This window comes from Crassostrea angulata, chromosome 7 (genome assembly GCF_025612915.1).
Source record: "Crassostrea angulata isolate pt1a10 chromosome 7, ASM2561291v2, whole genome shotgun sequence".
NCBI lineage: Eukaryota > Metazoa > Mollusca > Bivalvia > Ostreida > Ostreidae > Magallana > Magallana angulata.
In genome coordinates, this window is record NC_069117.1 from 57,140,291 (window position 1) to 57,165,212 (window position 24,922).

At 35.9% G+C, this 24,922-nt stretch overlaps 2 protein-coding genes across 5 annotated transcripts in view; one reads left to right on the forward strand and one right to left on the reverse strand.

Annotated features, from left to right (window-relative positions):
• Window positions 1-17,367, reverse strand: part of LOC128191630 (dnaJ homolog subfamily C member 13-like) — a 28,255-nt gene extending 10,888 nt beyond the window's left edge. The window contains exons 1-38 of one of the 4 annotated variants that reach the window (XM_052863806.1): window positions 17,157-17,366; window positions 16,828-16,932; window positions 14,839-14,914; window positions 14,410-14,559; window positions 14,261-14,302; window positions 13,314-13,460; window positions 13,092-13,145; window positions 12,736-12,878; window positions 12,452-12,611; window positions 12,270-12,361; window positions 11,987-12,153; window positions 11,364-11,446; window positions 10,840-11,012; window positions 10,648-10,747; window positions 9,993-10,256; window positions 9,748-9,804; window positions 9,528-9,649; window positions 7,951-8,026; window positions 7,596-7,691; window positions 7,353-7,463; window positions 7,079-7,207; window positions 6,841-6,985; window positions 6,664-6,736; window positions 6,356-6,515; window positions 6,038-6,100; window positions 5,821-5,922; window positions 5,519-5,623; window positions 5,207-5,409; window positions 5,030-5,114; window positions 4,620-4,820; window positions 4,166-4,320; window positions 3,831-4,032; window positions 3,245-3,360; window positions 2,847-2,876; window positions 1,642-1,720; window positions 1,226-1,358; window positions 722-906; window positions 41-115 (exon numbers count right to left, since the gene is read on the reverse strand). In XM_052863806.1, coding sequence (XP_052719766.1) covers window positions 41-115; window positions 722-906; window positions 1,226-1,358; window positions 1,642-1,720; window positions 2,847-2,876; window positions 3,245-3,360; window positions 3,831-4,032; window positions 4,166-4,320; window positions 4,620-4,820; window positions 5,030-5,114; window positions 5,207-5,409; window positions 5,519-5,623; window positions 5,821-5,922; window positions 6,038-6,100; window positions 6,356-6,515; window positions 6,664-6,736; window positions 6,841-6,985; window positions 7,079-7,207; window positions 7,353-7,463; window positions 7,596-7,691; window positions 7,951-8,026; window positions 9,528-9,649; window positions 9,748-9,804; window positions 9,993-10,256; window positions 10,648-10,747; window positions 10,840-11,012; window positions 11,364-11,446; window positions 11,987-12,153; window positions 12,270-12,361; window positions 12,452-12,611; window positions 12,736-12,878; window positions 13,092-13,145; window positions 13,314-13,460; window positions 14,261-14,302; window positions 14,410-14,559; window positions 14,839-14,914; window positions 16,828-16,895 — 4,422 coding nt within the window. In that variant the 5' untranslated portion in view covers window positions 16,896-16,932; window positions 17,157-17,366. Of the gene's footprint in view, window positions 1-40; window positions 116-721; window positions 907-1,225; window positions 1,359-1,641; window positions 1,721-2,846; window positions 2,877-3,244; window positions 3,361-3,830; window positions 4,033-4,165; window positions 4,321-4,619; window positions 4,821-5,029; window positions 5,115-5,206; window positions 5,410-5,518; window positions 5,624-5,820; window positions 5,923-6,037; window positions 6,101-6,355; window positions 6,516-6,663; window positions 6,737-6,840; window positions 6,986-7,078; window positions 7,208-7,352; window positions 7,464-7,595; window positions 7,692-7,950; window positions 8,027-9,527; window positions 9,650-9,747; window positions 9,805-9,992; window positions 10,257-10,647; window positions 10,748-10,839; window positions 11,013-11,363; window positions 11,447-11,986; window positions 12,154-12,269; window positions 12,362-12,451; window positions 12,612-12,735; window positions 12,879-13,091; window positions 13,146-13,313; window positions 13,461-14,260; window positions 14,303-14,409; window positions 14,560-14,838; window positions 14,915-16,827; window positions 16,933-17,156 lie in introns of all 4 variants that reach the window. The other 3 variants (XM_052863804.1, XM_052863807.1, XM_052863805.1) reach the window with 3 other exon arrangements.
• A 40-nt stretch (window positions 17,368-17,407) lies between these two features.
• LOC128191631 (leucine-rich repeat and death domain-containing protein 1-like) lies at window positions 17,408-21,053 on the forward strand. Its single transcript, XM_052863808.1, has 3 exons — window positions 17,408-17,548; window positions 18,220-20,260; window positions 20,436-21,053. Exons 1-3 carry the CDS (start codon window positions 17,534-17,536, stop codon window positions 20,732-20,734), a joined length of 2,355 nt encoding a protein of 784 aa, XP_052719768.1. The 5' UTR covers window positions 17,408-17,533; the 3' UTR covers window positions 20,735-21,053.
• The last annotated feature ends 3,869 nt before the right edge of the window (window positions 21,054-24,922 follow it).

Genomic DNA, 24,922 nt, shown 5'->3' on the forward strand with positions numbered 1-24,922 from the left:
ACCTGTACACGGATAATTCTTATACATGTTAATATGTTACCTGTACAGCTACATCCTCAGGTTTACTCATCATACTGAGGACATTGATACACCTGGCAAAGGCTTCTTGTAGGGTCTGAAACATCAACACCACTCACACATTATATACTGTACTTGTTTATCTATTTCATGGACTGATAACATGCTTAATAATGTGCTTAGACTAATATATAGAGTGTTGAACACCGATATTGTTCTGACAACTATCTTTAACCTGAAATTTAACTATCCATTGAAGTGTCAATTTTCTCTGCATTCTAAGAGATTAGTGTATCATTATACAAGGTCATATTTCCATTCAAATACCGTGGAATCATTAAATTTCATGGGGGCCAATTTTCGTGGATGGTTTAAATTTTACAGGTTTGTGGGGATGTAATTTTGTGTATTCTTATATATCTACAAACCTACAAAAGGCAATATGACTTTATTACCCTAATTTTTCAATTCGTGGAGGATGTTATTTCGTGGATGAGAGGTACCCACGAATTCCACGAAAATTGAGCCACCACGAAATCTAATGATTCCACGGTATTCTACTGATACCAATACTTTAAATTTCTGTACTTAAAATCAACAAAATGTAAATGGCTTCACATGCTTAAAACATTTATTATCTCCACAGACATAATTATCTAATAAACTACAAAGAATCATGATTGTATAAATATGAAATATTGACCTGGATTCCGTTTTCCCTTCGGAGCTCCTCTGCATTTAATGCTGAACAGTTCACGGTGTGATGACACAGCTCCGCTGCAGCTGCCAGAAGTGGAGCGGACTTTGAGAACAGGGCATCGTCGTTTGTCTCCATGCGAATGGTTTTGATCAACATTGGATAGCCAGCATACTTGTACGGCTCAAGCTCTACAAATACAAAGGTTTCTAACATGAGATCTGCTCTCCAGTGTACTGTGGTTTCATCAATATTCACTGAATACAAACTGTAATAGACTTTCTTATTGAATCTAACCACAAATTAAGTGTTCATTGCAGTAAAATATGTAGCATAAAACTTTATCAAAAACACCACTGCCTACATATTTATGCATCCTTAAATCTTTAAGTTTTACTACATGTATTCCTATGAATATTTGATACCCATGAATGTAAATGAAATCCCAGAATGCATGTGTATATACATGCATGTTCTGAATAGAGTGAGTTGAGAAGTGCGAGTCCTTACCTGTCCTGTATCTGTTGAACAGAATGGACTGGGCTCTGAGGATCAGTACGATATTCTGGGGGTCAGGTCCCTCCACTAACCGGGACTTACTACACAGGAATTCATACGCCTTGTTCACTTGCTCAAACATTTCCTACAGGAAACAGATAAAACAGTAAACAATCAATAACTGGGCCCACCTAACTCTGCAAGTCAGTAGAAACCTGACCTTGGGGCAGTTAAACTTTGCTCTCTTTTGATCTCAGTCTCATTTTTCCTCTATATATTCCTTTCATAAAACTGAGACTGAGATCAGAAGTGAGCTCATTTTACATGTTTTATGGCCCAAAGGCTAGATGCTGACCACAATTACATGTACATCTATATCTCAGTATATCTCACATCTATATCTAAGTATTTCTCAGGCACACCCTTACCCTGCCCTCTGGGTTTTTATCAGGATGGTATTTTTGGGCCAGTTTGAAGTATGCTTTCCTTATTTGAGCTTCTTCATGCCTATAACAGAAATAAGTATATTTCAAGCAAACCACATTCAATGTTAAAATTTTTACAGCAATTTTCATTAATTTCTCTAATTAAACAACTGACTATCGACAATAGATAATAGTGAAATTGAGGAAATGCAATTTCCTTAAAATTTTCTGACTACAGAGGATGATAATGCATTCTGGATACATGCTATAAGAATGTTAGCTTCTTTTTTTGCATCGTTAGTCCGAGGAATAATGAAACATACATATTGTAGCAAATATACGGTAAAACAAACAGCAGTAAGCATTCCTAAAGGGGCATAATCACAATTTTGGTCAAATTGTAGAGATAATCAATAGGCATATTATTTACATAAGGTTTGAGTTTTATTAATAATCAGCTGATCGATTACAGATGAACTTTCGAGTTAATTCTGTGACACTGATACAACTCAGTCTGGTAAGTACGGGTATTATTGATTCACTGACTGGGTACTTTGCATGCTATAATGTATCACCTTTTACAATAAAATTTAATTTTATCATTTCTACAGTTTAAATGCATTAACAATGCATTTCTAATGAAATTGAATTGAATATGAATAAACAGTTCCTAGCCACAGTTTGTCGCATTCATTTAAGGTCTAAACCTGGAATTTTTCTGTCAACATTCAAAATATAAAAAAAAGCATGACCTGAGCTTTATTTACATAACAAAGAATTGTGAGCTCTATACCTTTGTTATCTCGACAACTGACACTCAAATTTTTACTATTAGAAATGCCTTTCTGAAGCATTGTAAACATTAAAAAGAGAAAAATAAATTTTGATTAAAATCGTGACCATGCCCCTTCATTACACTGTACACTGTGTACTAATAGATCTGTGAGGCTGTACATGTACTCAGTAACATGCGTACAGGTGTCAAGTTTGATGAGCATAATAGAGCAATTATTCTAAAGTACTGGTGATTGAACATGTAAGTAAGTTTGAATATCAAAATTCTAAAGATTAAAAAAAAAATTTAAAAACCCATACAAGTAAATAGGAGGATGGAATTAAAGCAGAGTTATTATTCTTGTCCAGCAGGCATTTGGCTTAAAGCTTAAAGATACTGAATCATGCTAAAATTGATCAGATATTTCTGTAACCTTGTTCTTTGAGTTCGACTATTCTTGAACCTAAAACAGTGCATTGAACAGTTATATATACACTAACTGATATATCCGATAATCCTGGTAAGTTAAAAACATGTATATGTGTTTATCGCTATTAATGTTTATGGTTGTAAATGAAAAAATATTTTTGTTACAGAATTATATAGACACATAGAAAATAAACTCACTAAAACAAAAAAAACATGAACAAATCCTGCATAACAAATTTGTTTGAGAGATGGGGTGGGTGGGGACGTTTACATGTTTATACAACTACTACCAACAAACGATGTACATGCACATCAAAATCCAGTACATGGGTGATTAACACTCACTAAACAATATTATTGTGCTAGTAATTTCTATGACGGCAGTAATTATAGTTAACTGACCCGCCCGCTCCCTTCTTCAGATTTAACGTCTCGTACGCGTCCTCTATAGACATAGTCGGCGGCTTCTTCTCGACCTCCTTCTTCCATGACTCCAGTATCTCCTTCAATAACTTGATCTACAGAGACAATCAAATCTTAATTCATACAGTAAGCTGTTTTGAACAAATGGTCTAAGCTGCAATTCTCTGTTTACTTATTTGAATCATTTTAACAACAGTCAATGCATATTTCACTCTAAACCAGTGTCATTTTTGACTTGTTTTCATACAAGATAGATAGTTAAGTCCTACCAAAAGTTCTAAGTCTTGTTAAAATGGCTCTAATGTTGTCAAAGGATAAAAAACAATTTATGATTACAAGATACTGCAAACTTTTTATATTTGTCGTGTACAATAATTGGCAGGAAATAGTTTTTGATCGAGTTGACGTGAATTTGAATTGGCATATTCTTGAACTGGCATGTTTGCATGGTGTTAAGCACTGTACTTAAATCAGCGTAAGCTGCATTCCACCAAAAACGCTTAATAGAATACACAGACAAATGTAATATGTTTACAGTAATACACTATAAACCGTGAATACATACTGGATCCTTAATCGGCCAATCTGGGAATTTCTGAGTATCACAGAGATGCTTAAGATAATATATATTGCAGAACAGTTCATGCTCGAGTTGTGGGTAGTTGACCACTGGAATGGGACAGTACTGGTACAGGGCGCGAGTGTTACTCTGTAGCCGCGGCGAGAAATCGGCAATGTGGGACGCGATCTTCTCAATCATCACTCGCCTACAACAAAAAATCATGACATTAATGAATTAACAAAATCGAAACTTACATAGCCAGAAAAAACCAAAATTGTGATGTACTCTGATAGTCATCATTCGTTATTGTCATTTTAGGAAGAATTCAAAGTTCAGACCTCATTTCAGCATTCCAGATGGCCTCTGGCGTATCAAACTCTCCAAGGAAGATCTCTGCGAACTTTTCTGGTGAGTAGTTTTCAAGGTAACAGACCATGGCCTCGGGTAAGATGTTGCCCAGCACACTTCTGCTGACAATGTCCGAGCCACGATTCTACAAATAAAAACATCAGTGAGATGGACTAGACTCAACCCAATTGATATAGCAGCATTTGATGACAAAATGTGCACTTGCTAGAGACACCATTAAGCTCCATTGGCTCACTCTATATTTGAACCCCCTGAAAGTCAATCATCTTGATCTTCTCTACATTGTATATTAACTTTAAAATAACTTACTCTTATGGCATTGTTAAGAAGTTGTGAAACATAGAAGAACCCGAGGTTACATTGTGGTATTTTATTTATCATCCTAGGTTTCATGACTTGATTTTTACAGGTCTATTTACCCACCTCCTCGGATCGGAAAGCCTGGTTCATGTGGGTGTACTTCAAGAACCGGGCGACAGGGAGAAGGTTGGATCCTGTGTACATCATGATGAAGAAGAACGCCCCCGTCAGGTAGAGGCGGGAAATGTTGGGATTATCCTGCATAATTAGGAACAGTAGCCGGGCGACCTTCTCCACCAAGGTCGGGTCAAAGGTCAACAGCAACTGTAATTACATAGAGGTCCATATAAGAGTGTTACTTTGGTCTGCATGACTGATACATATGATGCTTATAAAACTGTTTATTTCAAGGATGAGCAGGGATTGTAACAAATTTTATTTTACGCGTTCTGATTCAAAGTTTATGGTTAAATACAGTCGATTTGTTTTACATATATTCATATTAAATCGTTACACAATATTGAGTACTATACCTGCACAAGATGAGGGAGACACATTGGGTCAGACAGAATCCTCTTCACTTTTGGCAGAGGTCGAATTATTGCACCATCAGAGTCCCTACAAAAATTACAAGTCAAACTTCAGACATTTTCTTCAAGACGGAAACACCTTGCAGATCTGAACAACTACAAATTCTTTCTCCCTCTTACCGGCTTGGGTAGTACTCCGTCATCTGAATCAGCATGTTGAGTATGAGGCTGGCCAGCTCACTCTCGTTCATCACAGGCTGACTAGAGGCCAGTAACGTCCACTTGAGTTGTGGGACTGACTGTAGGGGGCGCCACCCGTCCATGCCTTGTGCCCAGCACCGCGTCTTAGCATGTATGGTTCCCTCATTCCACAGATCCTTCAACTACAAAATACAAAAGAGTATATCAGTTTGAGCTTAGATATAAGGTTTAAATACTATCATTGGTCCATAACCCATGGTTAATCAAAGAGAAAATAGAGTTTCTGCACACCTCCTCATAAGAGAATGGTCCCAGCCTCTCCTTGTCCTTGTTACCATAGTACCACTCCTTCTCGCTGTCCCTCCTCATGTCAGGGGAAGCTTCAATCACATTGGTCTACAACAAAATAGAGATCTATACATGTTGTACAGTTCTGAAGGTATTGAGGTTTGCTATGGCAAAACAACATTCAGTAACTCTTGTGTTGTAGATGTATAAAAATATGTGATGAAGAACAGGTCTACTAAGTTAAATGAATGGTTGGACGTGTGCTATAGTCAACAAATCTATGAGTAAGCACCTAAGTTACATACCTGTAAAGGTACAGTAGCCCGGGAGGTGTGCAGGTGGGCTATCGTTAGTAGGTCTACCAACACCTTGATACCATTCACATCCATGATTTCCTTCACATTTTTCTAAAATATATAAAATAAAATGTTTATCAACAGAATCCTGTTTAAATTATCTGCCTCTCTGTAAACTTCTTGACTTTGTTCTACATACATGTATGAACATGAACAGGGAACTGACCTGGTGTAGAATAAGTTTGTTCAAGAAAAGAACCAAGCGGTCTCTTTCCAATTTGTCTGTACACTGCAAATAAAAGCACACAAAATTGAATTCTTTTACATCTTGTGTCTGAAATACTTCAAAACGTACAAATTAGCAAAAATGATCAACAAATTACCTACATGTACTTTAGTAGTAAACAACACTTCTATGACGTGACACATATGGTTGTATGGATTAACAAAAACCAAAAAAATTAAGACGTTAAGCAATACCCCCCACACTAGTTGATAAAGCTGCCTTCCCTGAGTGCAGTAGCTATAAGTTGATGGTTCTTACCCTCTCCAGCATGCCCACGATGTACCGGGTGTCATTGAAAGCTCCAATCTCCTCGTGACATTTCCCGTACACAATGGTCATGGCCTGCAGACACATACACTTCATCTGGACTTTTGGGGTCAGGAGGAAGCGATGGTAAAGGTCATTGAAGAACTCATACCTGTTAATTTTACAAACATATGTGTACATGTTAATCAGAATGTACAAGTTGCAATCATCTGATGTCACTACAGAAATGTTGACATTGCAATCATGTGATGTCACCTGAGAACAAGCACATTTCTGGGACTGCTGTCTGATCTACTTACGACTTTTTAATTGCACTTGTTTCCTCCGACTCCTCATCTCCCTCTTCCAATAAAAGTCGCAGGTAGTAATCACCTGAAACATAGTCAGATCTGTTAAACGATCCCAATCTAAATCAGTAAGTACTCAAATACAAGTGAATTACTAACTAATGTTGTATAAGCAGACATTGATCTGACCTATCTTGATTTCGTCAGACAGACAGTTGTAAGGGACCTCAAACTCCTGGTGGTTCCAGCCCACCACACAGTTTGACCCCAATTCTCGGTCCACACTGAATGCCCTCATTTCATTCTCCAGTGCCTCTCGCAGTTCTTCCCTGGTCTGTCCAGATAAGAAATCATGAGACATTTTATTGATGGCTGAAAATATCACATTAAACTGCATTTCATTTCATTAAAAGAAGAGGATTCCCACCTTGTAATTCCACAGTAAGTTGGGTTTGGAGTGGTCCCTGTTGAAATAATAGTAAAATAACGACCAGTTAGCCTCACTCTTGATTCGCTGTCTCCGCTTCCTTAGTGTTACAGGTTTTAGTTCATTTAGCTGAAACAGTCAGAATGTACATGAAGGTTAAAAAAATAACTTTATTTAAGTAAATATTTAGATATGCATTGGAATTTAATAGACAACAAGTTGTTGTTCATTCAACTGTTTGTCCAAATGGCAAACATGGTCAAAACAGTCGTACCTGTTTGTTTTTCTCTAGGCCTATTCTGGCTCGCCAATGCTGAAGAAGTTCATCTACTTTTTTCTCTATCATGACTAGGTTAGGGTTTCTACGGTTTCTGTTTTGTATGTCCTGCAAAATGTGAGAACAAACATGCTGTCATGGCTCGGATTCCTTACAAAGCAATTCATGTGCAAAATGTTTGGTATCATTCAGAGTCTTGGAGTCTGCAGTGAACAAAAAAGATAGAGAATGCTGACAGACCTGAGCTAGTTTGACATTGTCTCTGACATGTAATTTGTCGTCTTCGTGGGTTGGTACCTCGGCATCAGAATCCAGGTACGACAGCAGTCCACTGGGCTGTCAAACAAACAAACATAATCAATCAATATTGTATAACAGCATTTTCTCTCGATTTTATTCTTAATTTAACACATTCTTGATTTGGGAAATAAAATCGAGCATATGCATGTACTAAAGAAAACTATATTGGATTCTCACATGTACTTTTGGTAAATTAATAAGGGGCATAAAAATTTCCTGGAGCTAAAAATTTTAATCTGCATTTAGTATGATGATTTAAATATTGCTGCTTTTCAAGAAGGAATGAATGACTCACCAGAATCCGCCGAAGTAAGCCCATGGCTGTAGGGTGACCGGTGACCCACAAACCCACCAAATGTCGACTAAGCTGCCTGATTAAAACACAGTACTGTCAGAAATGTTTTATCTTTGATTGATGGAAATTCAGTCATAGCTCTTCTTTTGCTGAGAATATAACATTAACAACTCTGGTGCCTATACTAGATGACATTAAGGTACAGTATATTGTTAATTTGACTGATTTATGGTCCTTTATTCCCCAACAGGTCAAATAAAAGCAAGTGCCTGCTGATAGAAAATATGTTCCTTTTAAATATTTATTTTCTACTGTTTAATACTTATTACCAGACACATTTGCTGTAAACAAAAATGTCTAGGTAGACCATGTGCATGTAGATGTGTGAGAAATGTCCCCTCTACGTTACCTGAAAGTAAGCATTCTGCTGCTGTACTGGCTGTAAACATTGCGGTGTGTAGGTGTTTAGGTAATGCCCCCTTTCTATATGACCTGATATTAGCATTCTGCTGTCTGTACTGGCTGTAAACATTGCAATGTGTAGGTGTTTGGGTAATACCCCCTTTCTATATGACCTGATATTAGCATTCTGTTGTCTGTACTGGCTGTAAACATTGCAATGTGTAGGTGTTTGGGTAACGTCACCCTCTAAATTACCTGATAGTTAGCATTCTGTTGTCTGTACTAGCTGTAAACATTGCGGTGTGTAGGTGTTTGGGTAATGCCCCCTTTCTATATTACCTGATAGTTAGCATTCTGTCGTCTGTACTAGCTGTAAACAATGTGGTGTGTAGGTGTTTGGGTAACGCCCCCTTTCTATATGACCTGATATTAGCATTCTGTTGTCTGTACTAGCTGTAAACATTGCGATGTGTAGGTGTTTGGGTAACGCCCCCTTTCTATATGACCTGATATTAGCATTCTGTTGTCTGTACTAGCTGTAAACATTGCGATGTGTAGGTGTTTGGGTAACGCCCTCTCTCCATATTACCTGATATTAGCATTCCGTTGTCTGTATTGGTTGTAAATATTGCAGTGTGCAGGTGTTTAGGTAATGCCCCCTTTTTATATGACCTTATAGTTAGTATTCTGTTGTCTGTACTAGCTGTAAGCATTGCGGTGTGTAGGTGTTTGGGTAACGTCACCCTCTAAATTACCTGATAGTTAGCATTCTGTTGTCTGTACTAGCTGTAAACATTGCGGTGTGTAGGTGTTTGGGTAATGCCCCCTTTCTATATTACCTGATAGTTAGCATTCTGTCGTCTGTACTAGCTGTAAACAATGTGGTGTGTAGGTGTTTGGGTAACGCCCCCTTTCTATATAACCTGATAGTTAACATTCTGTTGTCTGTACTAGCTGTAAACATTACGGTGTGTAGGTGTTTGGGTAATGCCCCCTTTCTATATTACCTGATAGTTAGTATTCTGTTGTCTGTACTAGCTGTAAACATTGCGGTGTGTAGGTATTCGAGTAATGCCCCCTCTCTATATTACCTGATAGTTAGCATTCTGTTGTCTGTACTAGCTGTAAACATTGCGGTGTGTAGGTATTCGGGTAATGCCCCCTCTCTATATTACCTGATAGTTAGCATTCTGTTGTCTGTACTAGCTGTAAACATTGCGGTGTGTAGGTGTTTGGGTAACGCCCCCTCAGACAGGGCCAGGTCCTGCATCTTTGCTGCTACCTCCTGATCCCCCTCCTAATTCAAATGATCATTGTAAATTAAGACTTAGCATGTTTGCAATTTCATATACAATGTACATGCATTATGGTTTTATTAATGACTTTAAAACCAACCTCAATGATTGCCTTCATAACAAGACCAGCTCCTTTAACAACAGCCATGGAAGGATGCTGTTAACAAAACAAGATATTATTATCTAATCAAACACATACATGTTTACAGTTAACATGTAATTTGTTCCACTGATTGGCTTGATATTCTTTCATTCTTTTAACCGACATACACATTTACTGTTTCTCAATTCTTATGATATATTATTTACATAATGAAAACTAAATAGAACTTTTTGCAGTCTTACCTGAAATAATTTGAAAACAATTCTGCCATTAGCTGCCACCATTTCCAGCAAGGTATCAAAATGGGTCCCATCCGTGGTTTCACTATATGGTGCACACAGAGAGAAAGTTAAAAAGTCCAGCATGGCTGATATCACAAGAGCCCCGGTACTGTGTACAACATGGTCTGTAAAGGTTTCTAACAATGTCTCCAGGAATTTCTTGGAGGACAGAAGTGAGTATTTGTTCATTTGTTCCTGTCGGAGGTCATAGTCGTCATGCATTGGCTGTAAGAGAAGATAATATAAACCCAAAATGACACGTCTGTCATCTTTGGATGGTGATTATACAAAAAATATGACAAATGATACACACAAAATCATTAGGTTGATACTAATTATTATCACTGAGAAAAAAAAGAAAAAAGAATCCATGCACGGATCTAGAAGGGTGGGGGTAAAATTGCTGAAAATAGGGCTCAGACAGCCCCTTCCTCCCTCCCTCCCTACCCCCCCAAAAAAAAATTTCTGGATCAGATCAGCACATAAAGAACACTATGATTAAAAAAGGTTCTTGTTTCCAAGTGCATTGAACTAAAATACATGTATTTGTCTTCTTATTACCCATATACTCAGAGAGTACTACACACAAATACAGTATACTATCGGTATATCTTACCTGCATCAGAGCACACAAAACATCTATAGCAGCATGAGTGACACCGTTGTCCTTTCTCTTTAAAGCTTTAACAACCTTTAAACCAACTTTTTCTCTCATTCTGAAATAATTAGCAAATTCGTTTCAATCAACACAATACAATGTCTAATTCTTAACTTCTTGTTGTGGAAATCGATCAGAACTGAACTGTACTTTGGTAATGTAGTGAAGGCTTGGAAGCCGGCCTTGGAGGCCACTAATCGCCTGAGGGCGTGGAACTGGGCCTCCAGATTCTCCGCTGATATCACATTCTGGTCCCCCTCCTTCTCCAGTAGTCCCAGTAAAGCACCACTGATCAACTTCTCTTTGTTTTCAGCAAACAGACCCTACGATACACAGAGAACAGATCTAAACTTCCCTCATTGAGATGAAGGTCTCAGAAATTATACTTTACAGTCCATACTATCATTTCTATTTGTATCAATTTGGGTTGATCTGCATCTAAATGTTTGAGTGAGGTTTATATCAAAGTTTGGAGAAAAACTTGCATCTCATTTTTAATACGACTTAGATTTGTGATTGACTAAAATCAGCTTATTTGATTTGACATTCTCAAGTTTGAATGAGATTTTATAATACTGTACATCTCCTAGTCACATCTTCATCTTGTAACTTACTGAGACATACATCTCATACTTGAGTGAGATTTACATCTCATGTCTGAATAAGAGACTTACATCTTGTGTGACAGCATGAAGGAGGCCACTGTACGATATGTTGCTGTTAAATCGGGACACAGACTGGTCAAAGGTCAGTCCCACTGGAAACCATGACGACAAACACATATTATTTACCGTTACATCAAATTGATTATAGCATTAAACTCGTTACTTTTTTGCTTTCTGTTCTGTTGATAATGTTTTTTTAAATAATAAAGCATATGAAGATTTTTTTAAGCCTGTGATGTCCAACCATTGCATGTAAAGCTGTATAAATTATTCACAAATACTATTACTGTATATCCTGTAATTTTCATGAAGATTTAGTTTTCTCTTTTTTTGGTTTGAACATATTTTATTGTATATATAATATACAAAGGGTTCGAACACAAGTTCTTGCAACTTACTAGGTTCTTTTTTTTTGCAATCACCTTCACCTCCCAAATACTACAGTTTGAGGAATCTATATAGGTATTGTTTGCAATTGGATCTTTATTTTAAAAAAAACAAAAAAACTTGACGCAAATGAAATAAGTTACATATTTACCCCATTTTTGCAAGTTTTCAATTTTGTAACGTACAGAAAAAAAAAAAATGAAAAATGGTATATTGTTTCAAGCTGAAGCCGAGGCCTTCCTCACCTGGCGGCTGTTGGATAAACTTTAGTAACTGACTCTCCACCTCTTCATCCACGGGAACAGTGAACGGACCGAGGCGATATCCGCGAGACGTAAACTTCATCTTCACACAGACATCTCTGTTACCGGAGGCTCTGACTCCATCCAGGACAGACGCTATCAACGCATCTCTGTAATCAGAAATAACCCGCTCAGATACATACTGAACATGTACATCCTAATGTCTATTTGAAACAGTGATTATTTGTACCAGGCATGATTAATTCATGTCATTTGAACTCCTTACCTGTCTGTGGACAGGTATGTTCTTATTGCACCTTTAACATACTCTACGCTGAATTTCTGAGGATTCTCTTGATCACGTATTATGGCAAAGATCTGGAAAATATCAGAAAACTTGTTGAATACACTGTATTCAAACTTGACATCTTGAGGTGATATAACTAAGGTCAGATATAATGAACTTACATCACACAAAGGTTTACTGGTGACCACATTATACGTCGCGGGGTCACGCTCCACTAAACATGTCTCCGTCAGACACATGGTCCGCCGAACAGGATCAGAGTGGCGGGGAGATATCTTTTGTACGGTAAACTCAGCGTAGGATGTGAGCGCCTCATCAGTACTGAAATCCACACAGAGATAACATATTAAAAAATATATCCCCACAAAATAGCTTATAGCTGTAGCTATAAATCTGCTTCTTATCTAAAATGATGTTAGAAAGTGGATCAAATTGCAATTCTGACCTGTATTTTCCCAATCTGTGTGTGATAAAGTTTTCAAAGGCAATAGGTTCTTTTCTCTGTTTGACAGCTATTCCAACAAAAGCTGCTGCACTCTCCATTATGCATTTCACTAGGTTTTCTTTTTGTTCACAGGCAAACAGATGCTGATTATTGAAACAAAAAGATATAAATTTAAACATGTAACATGTAGTAAAAAAATTCTAAGATTCAATAATTACATTGTACAAGTACTACATATAATGGAAGATTACAGAAATGAAGTTAACTGCATTTTATGTAAACATAATCTGTCCACATTACAGGTTACAAAATACTGAACTTTGACAATTCACCACAATTAATTAAAACAGACTTACGAGGCGACTAAATCCTCCATGAATTATTGCAATACCACCAGGGTAATCTGATATCTACACACACATAGAAAGTAACTATTATAACATTAAAAGAACCATCCTTTTTTAATTTGCTTATAATATACTTATACCACATAACAAACACATTTAAAAAAACAAATAATTGAGAACTACATAGTTCATGGTTTGACTTAAGCTTAAGACAAGTAGAGTTTGCCTTACATGTGTGATGCCTTCCATGTCCTTGTAGTCATAAGAACACAGCACTCGGTTTGTGGCGGGGTCGATCTGGTCGACTGACCCCTGGTTGACCTCTAGGAGGACTGGTACTCGGTTATCTGACCAGTGGTGTTTGAAAGCATTGAATCTCTACACAGAGACAGAAAATCTTGTCAAGTCAGTGACTTTTTCAAGTAGAAATACTTGTAAAGCTTTCCACATTTTTTCTGTCTACATGATTTTTGCTCTATATACATGTATATGTTAATAAGCTTCAAGACATTAACAGTGCACACACTTACCTTCTACAGTGCAGCAACAAAGAGAATGTAAAGTCACATATCATTGAAAACATAGAGAATGTCTGAATGTTAGTGTTAAGATACATGTTAAGACACAGTTATATTCCTGAGCCACATGTAAACTGCCATAGATAGCAATAAAGATAATTTCTACCAGAAAAAAAACAGAACTTTATTTATTTTACAACGATTGAAAAACAAGTTCTACAACTTAAATTAATATCTCTCGTTGGCATGGATGTTAGCTCGAAGGGGTCATTGTTGTGGGAAGAAGCCAGAGTACCCGGAGAGAACCCACGTGTCCAAGCGGGCGACCGCTGTACCCTATCACATACAACCACTGTCGATCACTGGGATCGAACTCAGGTCGCAGCGGTGAGAAGTGAGTGCATTGTCCACATTGGACACCTGAATTGTGTCACTCAATAAATCTGATTGCTTTGTTTTATATTAACTACTGTCGTTTATTTTCCTACTCAGTATACAAATAAATACACAGTATTTGCTGTTTCATTTTTAAGTTGATTGTGTCATTTATATTGAAAGATTGAACAAAATACTTCCTCTATAAGATTTGCCACCTGAAATTGCAGGGAGTGACAATAACATTGAGGTTACATTTATTGCAGTATTATGTAATGCACTTACTTTTGTGGTGTTATTCTCATCAGCAAATTGATTTCTAAATCTCTGTAATATACAAAAATCACAATTCAAGTACACATTTATTGATCCAGTCGTCTCTAAAAATTTAGAAGGAATATTTACTTATCACAAACAGAGAGAGTCAGACATACCAGAGCTTCCGTCAGTAAATCTGACCGATGATCCGTGGAAAACTTCATGGAGTCAGTTTTTTTGGGGCCCTTCCGCATTGTAATGATAAACTCATTGTTTCCTGGTGCTTTGACATTCGGAACTATGCTGACAAACTCTGAATAGGGCCACTGAAAAAAGATTCAATATCAAAGTGATGATGTAAAACATTCTGTGTACATGCATAAATAAGCATACTCCATATCTAGTAGGTTGTACATGTATCATTGGATTTAATCAAATTTAGCGTCAATCTCAACAGATTATAATTTTTAATTCCTTTGAAAAGAGCAATTGCATTAAAGTCTACACAATTCTGTATATGATTGGTTTTTGGCTTGTCAGAAAAGGTCAAGAAATTAAAATTATTAGAAGACAGCACTTTGTACAATTTACAGCCATATTTGTACCTGGTTTGTCACTTCCAAAGTCTGGGGGTTGTATGTTGTTATTCCCTTTGTTCCAACTGAGAAAATCCTTTTGTATCTAAAAAATAAAAATTTTGGAATGCAAGAATTTATATTCTCAATTATATAATTAAATAGTGTTAACTTATTCAGAATAATTCAGAAATATTCTCGACATGCAAAATATTCAGCTGAGATTGTTATGTTTTCAATTCTTGCACACATGCTAAAAACTCTTGAATAAATGCTATACTCTGTACCAAGTTTCTATTTCCATTACTTTTAGTCAATTCTCTTAATAATACACAAGCTTATTACAAGTTGTAATCAATTAAAGGAAAAAGTCGAAGAGTTCCTCGTTGACATATCCCCTTTTTACTAAGAAGAAATTGACAAAAATTAAAAAAAAAAAACATTTCTTACAAGAATTTATAATGGGAATGCCTTACATTTTTATCCACAAGTTCTCAGAACACAATGCACAATTTTTAAACATTTTTATTTAGATAATATCATGTTATTTGCATTGAATATTCTCATTAAATTTCACAATTTAACTGTTTTCTTCATATGAAGGGGGATTTTAGAACAGATCTCAGATACTTTAACCAATGGAGTGAATGAATATAGTTTAGACAAAAAGGTTTTTATGAAAACCTTAATATAAAGCAAAATTTTTTTTTAATCTGAAAGTAAAGTACCAGTAATCTGATCATTTTGACCAAAACAATTACTGAAAGCAATAAGTTATTGTCTGTCCAAAGATATTAATGCAGCACATTTGGACGGTTATTTTTTGGAAATACACATGCCTGTAAGTGCAAATGAAATTGATAAAAGGGAAAATATATATCAAGATATCTTCACTGAAACATTATCATTATTCACTTGGAAAAATTGACAGGAACGAAAACAAATTTCATACAGAGTTTTAAAATGGTTAATGTTGACATCTTTTCTCCATTTGGAAGTCACTGAGAATACCTGGCTTAATTTATCAATGTTATCTTCCAGGTACTTTCATGTCTCTTGCTACGCAAAATCCCTGTTGACTTTTTATCATTAGCCGTGTATTGAAACCTGACAAGCTAGACAGGACTTTTTAAAAGAAAAATCTTGGGACTTTTTCATGCTATTGAGTGAACAGCATTTGAACCCTTAAGTATTTATACCGAGCGCAGCGAGAGGCGGGCGAAGCCCGCCTCGCGAAGCGAGGATTAATGGTAACACGTATATATGAGAAAATCATTGAAAAATGAAAGTTGAATCAGGGGTACTAAGGCCAAAAAAAATTTCTTCCAGCCCTGGGCGCCTCCATATTGGCAGCCATTTTGTTTTTTAAAAGTTAGTTCGATCATTGATTGAATGGTACTTATCAATGTTTATTGCCCCTAAACTCGATTAAATAAGTCCAGTGCTTCAATAGAAGGTAATTTGAATTAAAAGAAATTAAAAAGGATTCCAGAAAAGTTCCAATAGTGCTTCAATCAAGAAACACGACTTGTTCTATGTATGTCTTATCAAATTATCAGATGGAAAATAAAAACATTAAACGTCAAGAAACGGATCTTTTAGATTCTGAATAAAGTATTAAATTTTATTACATTGGCATTCATATGAATTAAATTGATGAACAATGAAAGAAGAAATATTAAAAAATTCGGAATCACGTAACTCTCTTCGGCTATTTCCGAATAGACAAAACTCGAACATTTTACGTCTGAAATATGACGTCATAATGTAGACTGAGCATGCGACGTTTAGTTTAACTTTGACGAATGATTTGAGTAGGCAACCATGCTGGCGGATCCTACTTCGTGCGTTTTAAATAGATTTTATTATACAAAAATCAAACTGCACTGTGTTAAATGTGCGCTCGGTCCAACGGTCACACCGTTTACATATTAGATATCGAATAATTTAAGAAAATATACAGCTAAATATTTTGAAACAGAGTATAGAACAAGTCATGGAGTAGGCCTATAAACTTACTTTCCCTTCCATGAATGTTTTGTTATGAAATAGCAAGCTATATCGTTGTTGTCCTTCAATGTTCCCATCTTCTAGTTCAGTGAAATGTAACACAGACAACGGTTTCTGTAAAAGAGTGATAAAACATATGTCAAGTGTCAAATATCGTTTTATTCTGAATTTTCTCTGTTTAGAAAAAAATATTCTTAATATATGTGACAATTTAACATTTATTTCTCAACAGAACAGTTTCAAGAGTAGATAATAAATAGGATTATATGCATTCCACAATTCAACCTTAAGTTTGTCATCTATATTATTAAATTATGCACAACTGTCATATGACCAACCGCTAAAATTATTCCATTTTCACTTCCGATTGTAACGGTTGCATTGGCTGTTCGCTTTACTTCAACAATTTGAATCCACGTAACACATGCAGAGGAAATGAAGATACATTGATTTGGCAAATATAGTGCTTTGTCTTGTGCAAAATTTCTAATTTTTGCTAAAAAATGGGTCGGCAAAGTTTACGTCTGATATGGTGGCTGCCATGTTTATTCCCAGCACTTCCCACTTCCTGTCATGCGCTGAAGTTACTCCCACTTCTCGTTACTTCTCGTGAGCCGCGATACGGGCACCTGGCAACACTGAGCGTCCTCGGTGACTGTCAATTATGGTGTGAAAGTGTCAATAAAGTCATGGATCATCAGTGTTATCCTTGTCAATGACCATCGGCGAGGTAAGTGATTTATACATGGAAATATATTGTGCGACAAACTTTGCATATCATCCATAATGCACGAAATGTTATCAATATTAAAAAAAAAAGATTATTTTATTTAATATATACAAAAGTTCAGCACGTTTAAACTGCTCTCTGTCAATATTTTTCAATTTACTGTTTATTGACCGTTTTGTTTTTTGAATGAAAAAATTCCTGGAGCACTGGAGTCACGACACTCAAAGCTGAGTTTACTCCATAACGGGAAGAAGAAGAACTACTTGACAATATTAAATCAGACTATCTAAAAATGGATTGCTCGCATATTTAATTAATAGAATAGTGTCACGTATGAAACAAGATACGACTGTGTTAGTGTGTGCATTCTTGCATTTAAACGGCATAAATGTGACATTCAAATAACACAAAGGAATTGTAACAAAGATGACTCGATATATTAGTTTTAATATTTTTTTTCTTTTCTATTCTAACCTTTACATGCATGCCTAGTGATAGGGTGATGTTGTCAACGATTTTATCAATTCTATGTAAAGTGGTGTCATAAACAGTATGTACCCAAAAGAAGTAATAAATCTTGCAATACTTATGTACATAACTCTCTCGCACTGCTATTTGAAAAAATCATCCGGTATTGCATAACTATCTTCTTGCTTTCTTTTGGTTTATAGAAAATGGAGACGAGCCAAGACCTCGTCGAAAATTCGGCCAGCACCCCATTGCCTCTAACTGAAGAAACTCAAGAAGGCAATGAGGCTAACGCTGACACCAATATGGAGGAAGCCGAAGCAGAAGAACAAGAGGAAAACACGGAGGAGACAGAGAAAGAGATTGACTGGGAAGTTGCAAGGCACATCGTAGGAAAAAGGGTCACTGTTGATCTGCGGGGCCATCGACTAAAGGAGTGCCCCCAGGCCATTTTAAGCATGGAAAACATTACATATCTATGTCTTAGTAACAACAAATTAACAGAAATTCCGAAAGAAATTTCCAACTTGTGTAACTTACAAGAGCTGGACTTGTCCCACAACAAACTGTCAACACTAACCCGTGGAATATATCTCCTAAAGGAATTGACATTTCTAGATGTCTCCAACAACGAGATATCTGAGATATTGTCCGAGATTTCAGGACTTGAGCACCTGCGAGAGTTAGTAGTTAGTGACAACAGACTTACTGCAGTGCCTCCTCAAATCCGCGACCTTTCGGAAATCACACACTTAGTTCTAAATGATAACCAAATCACCGTCCTGCCAGATTCAATCGGTGAACTTACCACCCTGCAAGTGCTCGGCTTGGAGAGGAATGCGTTGGAATTTTTGAACCCAGAGGTCTGTAAAATAGAACAATTAAAGCGATTAGGGTTGTCCGGGAATTCATTAAGGAATTTACCAAGAGAAATCGAGAACTTTTCTTGTCTTGAAGAACTTCTGTTGGACGACAATGAATTTGAATTCATTCCTGTTCAAGTATTTTGGATGGAAACGCTTCAGATGCTGACCATGTCTGGAAATCGTCTCACGTCGATTCAACCTGACATCGGGAGGCTGACCCAGTTGACCGTCATAGGGCTCAACAACAACCTGATCGAGGAAATTCCGGAGGAATTTTTCCAGTTGGAGGCATTAGAAGTAGTCGGTTTGGAAAATAACAAAATCAAAGCTATTCCAGACAACATCGCAAATCTTTATGACCTTCGAGAACTTTATCTTGGACGAAACTCGATCGAACACGTCCCTGAAAATCTTTGTTGGTGCTCGAATTTGGAAGTGCTTAGTCTATTAAACAACAATATTTCTGTGCTTCCAGTGGAAGTAGAAAATCTTCGGCGTATTCACACTCTGATTTTATCGAATAACAAGTTTGAATTCCTACCGGAAGCCATTGGTTTAATTCGTGATTTGGAAATATTTTTCGCTGATGGAAACAAACTTTCGTACGTCCCGGTAGACTTTGGGACTCTCAAAAGACTACGACAGATTGATCTAAGCTCAAATAAATTTTCAATTTTTCCACTACCGATCTGCAATCTGAAAACTGTAGAAAGTTTGAAGCTGAGCAAAAACGAAATAGAATCGATTCCCGCTGAAATTGCAAACCTTGATAGACTGTCGTCCTTGTACCTAAACAACAACAAAATTCACACGTTTGCACCTGAACTCTGTAGTCTCATTCAATTGCACATTCTAGATTTTTCAAACAATTATGTCGAGGACATTCCAGACGCAATTTCCCAGATGGAGAACCTGACGGACTTAGATTTGTCTCACAATCGTTTTCTAGAATTCCCCAAGACCGTTGTGGGAATCCCTCGTCTGGAACGACTCAAGTTTGACCAGGCCGAGGGACATCCTGTCCCAGGACTTTCAGATGAGATAGAGTTCTCCAATGTATCATACCTAATTGTCTCCAACAACACACTTCGAACGCTCCCCTCAACAATGAGTGGAATGAAAAACATCATCTCCATTATCGCAGATCACAACGAAATAGGAGAACTTCCGGATTCTTTCTGCAGGCTGAGACGGCTGCAGGTTCTCCACCTTAACGACAACAAGCTGTCCTCACTACCTGAAAACTTCGACCACCTTAGGAATCTGAAGGACCTTCGTCTGCACAATAATCCGCTTCGAACGCCGCCGATGGACGTCTGTGTGAGTGGAGTCGTTCAACCGATTGGTCGTTTCATTCGTAGGGCGCTGGAAAGAGAAGGTATTTGTCTCAGTTTATCATCAATCATATCTAGCAAACCTGTCGTTGAACAAAATCATTTTATGATTAAACGTACATGTATGTACTCTTTGTTGTTGAAATCAAATCCTTCATAAATTTCAATGATTGTCGTTGAAAAAGCAAATTGTTAAAAGTTCTGAATTTTTTGTTTCAGATATTTTGATGGCAAAGATGTTTGATGTCATCAAAACATCGTTGACGAAGCAGGAACTCCGATATCTTCTGAAGAAATTTCGATTTCCTGACGAGAAAATTTCAGAGCTTGACCAGACGTACCATGGCAAGGATAAACTCCCCGAGCGCATCTATCACGCAATGGTGTTTTGGCGGGAATTCAAGGGTCCACTAGCAACCATCGACGAACTTTTGCGTGTGTTTCATTTGATTGGCTATGATGCTCTTTGTCAAAAACTTAAAGCAATGAAAATATATGCACAGCGACCGAGGTTTTGATAGTTATAGTTAATGAGCAGCCACTTCAGATGTAAATTACTGAGACGCAAACTAATCATTTTTTCATTCATCCCTGACCCACTATCCATGTAGAAGCAATATAAACAAAATGGAGAATTTCGTTGCACCTGCACGTGAAGTGACCCCTGTCGAAAAGCTCTAGCTTCTTTCAGAAGCAGTTACCTCTCTTTGTCGGCATGGTCCTTTATTAACTTTTCAGGTTACTTGTTATATAATTGTTTTTATATTATATATCTTATGTAATGTATTTATAATTTTATATATTTATACATTGTATAATAAATGTTATTTAGTCCTATTTCTACTTATGTCGTTTGTATGCAAAACATAGCAATTATCTTGTTATGCAAATCAAAAAATAATTCATCAAATCCGATAAAAAAAAATATTCACCAAAAGTTGAAAACGGCGTGTCTTTTATAATCTGCAAAGTAATTAAATATTAAACAATGTCATTTTGGTTGAATAAACTGATAACTTGCAAAAAAAAAAAGACGAGAGAAAGTGCAATCAAAGAGAATCTGTCACCAGCGTCAGATCTGAGTGACACTTGGTTTGCAGACTGGAAGACTTAGTCATGGATCCTGACGATCAGAGAGAGCCCTGTTCTCTGGCCTTCTATGGCTGCCGACAGTATGTACCGGTGCTGTAGACTTTTGTTATGACTTGTATCAAGGGCGCATTATGTTGGATTAAGCTCCATTGATCATCTGATCTATCTCTTTAACTGTTCCTCGATATCCCAGACACATGCTATCTAAACCTAGTAACGAACTAAAAGGGAGACATTTAGGTGGAAGGATTACCAATAAGGGCGTCCCCGTGTTGCAGGAGTACTAGTTCATCTAGTGTCTGTGTGTCATGTTCAGATGCAACATGTATGTTCATTCCATAAAAGGGTACTGACAAACAATAAGTTTCTTTCAAACGTAATTATTTAACTCATCTCATTAAATGTCAACAGACACGATTGGAGATAAAAAAATTATTCCTAATTTTTATGTGTAAAATGGTTTACTTGAGCAAAATTTGAATGTTAGAGGTTAAGTTACAAGCGAGATACAGTTATATATCTGTTTAAAAATAATGTAAAGTAAAGAAATTACAATTTCAAGATAAACTGAATCAATGTGTTCATAAACAATTTTATCAAAAATAAAAAGCAATCCTAGATTGAAGCTTTTATCAAATGAGTAAACACATATGTACACAACAATATGACTCGAGTTTTGTTTACAGAACAAAGATTTCTAATCTCTGTAACGCGCTGTTAACTCGTAATTTAACCTTCAAATTTTAACAAAGTATAAAAATCATCCATATGGACTAATCAAAACTTTAAAAAATGGCAATTATTTCTGAAAAATTTGAGCTCAAACCGTGTCTAAATCCTTTTAATTCAAATCCCTATCATGAATAAAATTTGCATCATTCATTGATGAATTCTGCGAAAGCCTTTTAGAATCAGTGATGTTATTAAAAATAAAAATAAAAGGCGTAATGTTGCAACGAATATTGCAAAATAACGCCTTTCAATAAGGTGTAATGACGCTAGGAAAAGTGTTTTAGTGCTTTTTGGAAAACATCTTAATTTTCAAAAAGCAATAAAGCCACAAAAGCACCCCTCCAGCCTACCAAAAAAACTCCCCCCCCCCCGGAAATTTTTTTTTTCTGGAACTGCGCATAAAAAGAGTGTGAATTGTAAGTCCTTTCCAAAAAGGCTCAATAGCGCAAAAAGGCATTAGAACGTCTTTTAGGTCCGTCCAGAGGATTCAAAATTTTAGAATTTACCCTTCATTTACATAGATGAACCATAACTGGAACAGCCTTAATAGGAAGTTTCCGAACAGGACCTTGCCTAACATATTATAGTATTCCTGCTGACTATAGTTAAACCGCTCCAAAAGGTCACATGGCAATCGTGCTCCAAGTCGCATTCAACCCTATCAAAACAATTGATAATTATTATCATTTTGACTCTGCAACAAAGAAACCTTTCATTCATTCACAACTGTAAGACAGAGTATATTTAGGTGTCGGGACTTCAGTACAGGCGAGCTAAAATACATGTATAACCTTTAGATATTCTAAATGTGCTGGTCGTATGTCACGAACGACTGAAAGATTGTCATTGTCTGAAAGTTAATTCCAACAAATCTCAATAAGTCATTAGTTTACGTTGAAGTTTGTCATTCACTGATGACTCGATGGAATATACTGACTTGGCATGGCATGGTTTCTTTTTCCTGAAATATTTGAGGTCCTCCCAGTCATTGATGAGATGTCCTCGTCTGTGTAGAGTATCGACAGAGGTCATCATCAAGTCACGTGAGATATTTATATAAACTCACGGCCAGTTACATAAAAATGCACCGACTTAGTAACAAACAAAGGGGAAACTAAGGAATAAATGTTTTATCTTTTTAACTTGAATTCCATACTGATGATAAGTTTTGTTGACGAAGATTGTTAGATAGAAAGAAAAAAGATTTTAATGATTTTTTTCATGAAGATTAGAAACATTATTTTTGTTCTTTCTTCTTGACCTGTTGTTAATGTTTGGTATCATTTGTTGTTCTCTCACATATAAACACTAATTGAATTATCTTTTTAAATTTTTCATGGATTTTGTGTGTTTTTTTAAATAACATATTTTAACTTTCATAAGAATGTTAATTATGCTAAAACTAATTAAGAATGTTTGTGATCGACGAATTTAGAAAACATTCATATATTGTTTGTAGTTTTATATTTTCTATAGTATTATTGTATATGTAATTGATTAAACGACTCCAAAATAGATGTGAATATATGGATATTTCTATGTAGATATTAAATGTATGTTAATTATGATGTTTCAATTTTAATGTTACATGTATATTGACTACATGTTACCAATACACATTTTCTGTAATCTAGAATTATTTTACACGCCAAAAAAAAAAAGCACACACACCGTGTTGAAAAAACCTATAACATATATTAAGACACGTCGGTATTGCTAAATACCAGAGTGATGTTCCTCTGTAAACAGATTTACGACATTCCTGGCCAATTATTTAGGAAACTTACTAAATTTCTTATCTGTAAATTGAATAAGATGATACAAAAAATCAATATATACTTTTTCTACACCGTTCATCGATCTTAATTACAACATGTAATGCATAAAATATGAATAACTATGAGAGAAATGACAAAGGAATAGCGGTTCTTGTGATCAATCGCTCATTTGTTTATAATCGTGTTGTCATTCCGTGTAAATAAATGTCAAAAACGAGGGATTGAAATTATCATTTGTCAAAGGTTATTTATTACACACGCTTGACAAAGTTGGAATAAATACTTAATTTATATTCTAATTCATGTATTAATTGCCCAGTCTAGAATTAAAATTACTGAATATCGAAACCATAAGCGTATCATATCGTTCTTTACATAAAATTCATAACTTCATTTACTTACATGAATCTCAATTAAAATTCAACACCGTTTCTGAAACGCATTTCGTTTATAACATTGAAAAATAATATTTTTTTCCTGTAGCAAACTTTTTTTTTATACAAATCAGCCGGAATGTCGCTGATTTTCATACAAGTCATTTTATTTCATCATTTTAACGAAGCTCAACTTATTGCGCTTGGTTCAACGATGCTCAAACTTTGCAAACCCACCACGAACGCGGGTAAAGTTCTAGTTCTGTAAAAATCCTCCACAGTATGCTTTAAAGGGACTTAGACACGATTTGACTTAAAATTTTCAAATCTTATTTTTCCATTTTCAATGTTTATACTGATAAATATAGAAGTTTATAATTCTATGTCAAAATTTGAAAGTCAAATATCAAGTTATAAGGAAGATACAGAGTTCATAATTCTTTGTTTTGTAAACAAAGCTCGAATATTGTCATTTTTCACATCTGTGTTGTATTGGTGTAAGTTTCAATCAAATGTATCTTTCTTTTGCTTATAATAGTATTTATGAAGATATTGAATTAGTTTAAATTGTTTTTACATGTCATTTTGTCTAAGAAATGGTAATTCTCTATATTACATTTTTGTAAACAGCTGTAAGACTCGAGCTTTGTTTACATTACAATCAGTTCTTACCTCTGTATCTCGCTTGTAACTTGACTTTAACATTCAATATTTTGGTCATTCGTTTAAA

Coding starts and splice junctions, on each gene's coding strand:
- LOC128191631 (XM_052863808.1), top strand. Junction 20,261..20,435: donor TAGGGCGCTGGAAAGAGAAG/GTATTTGTCTCA, acceptor TTTTTGTTTCAG/ATATTTTGATGGCAAAGATG.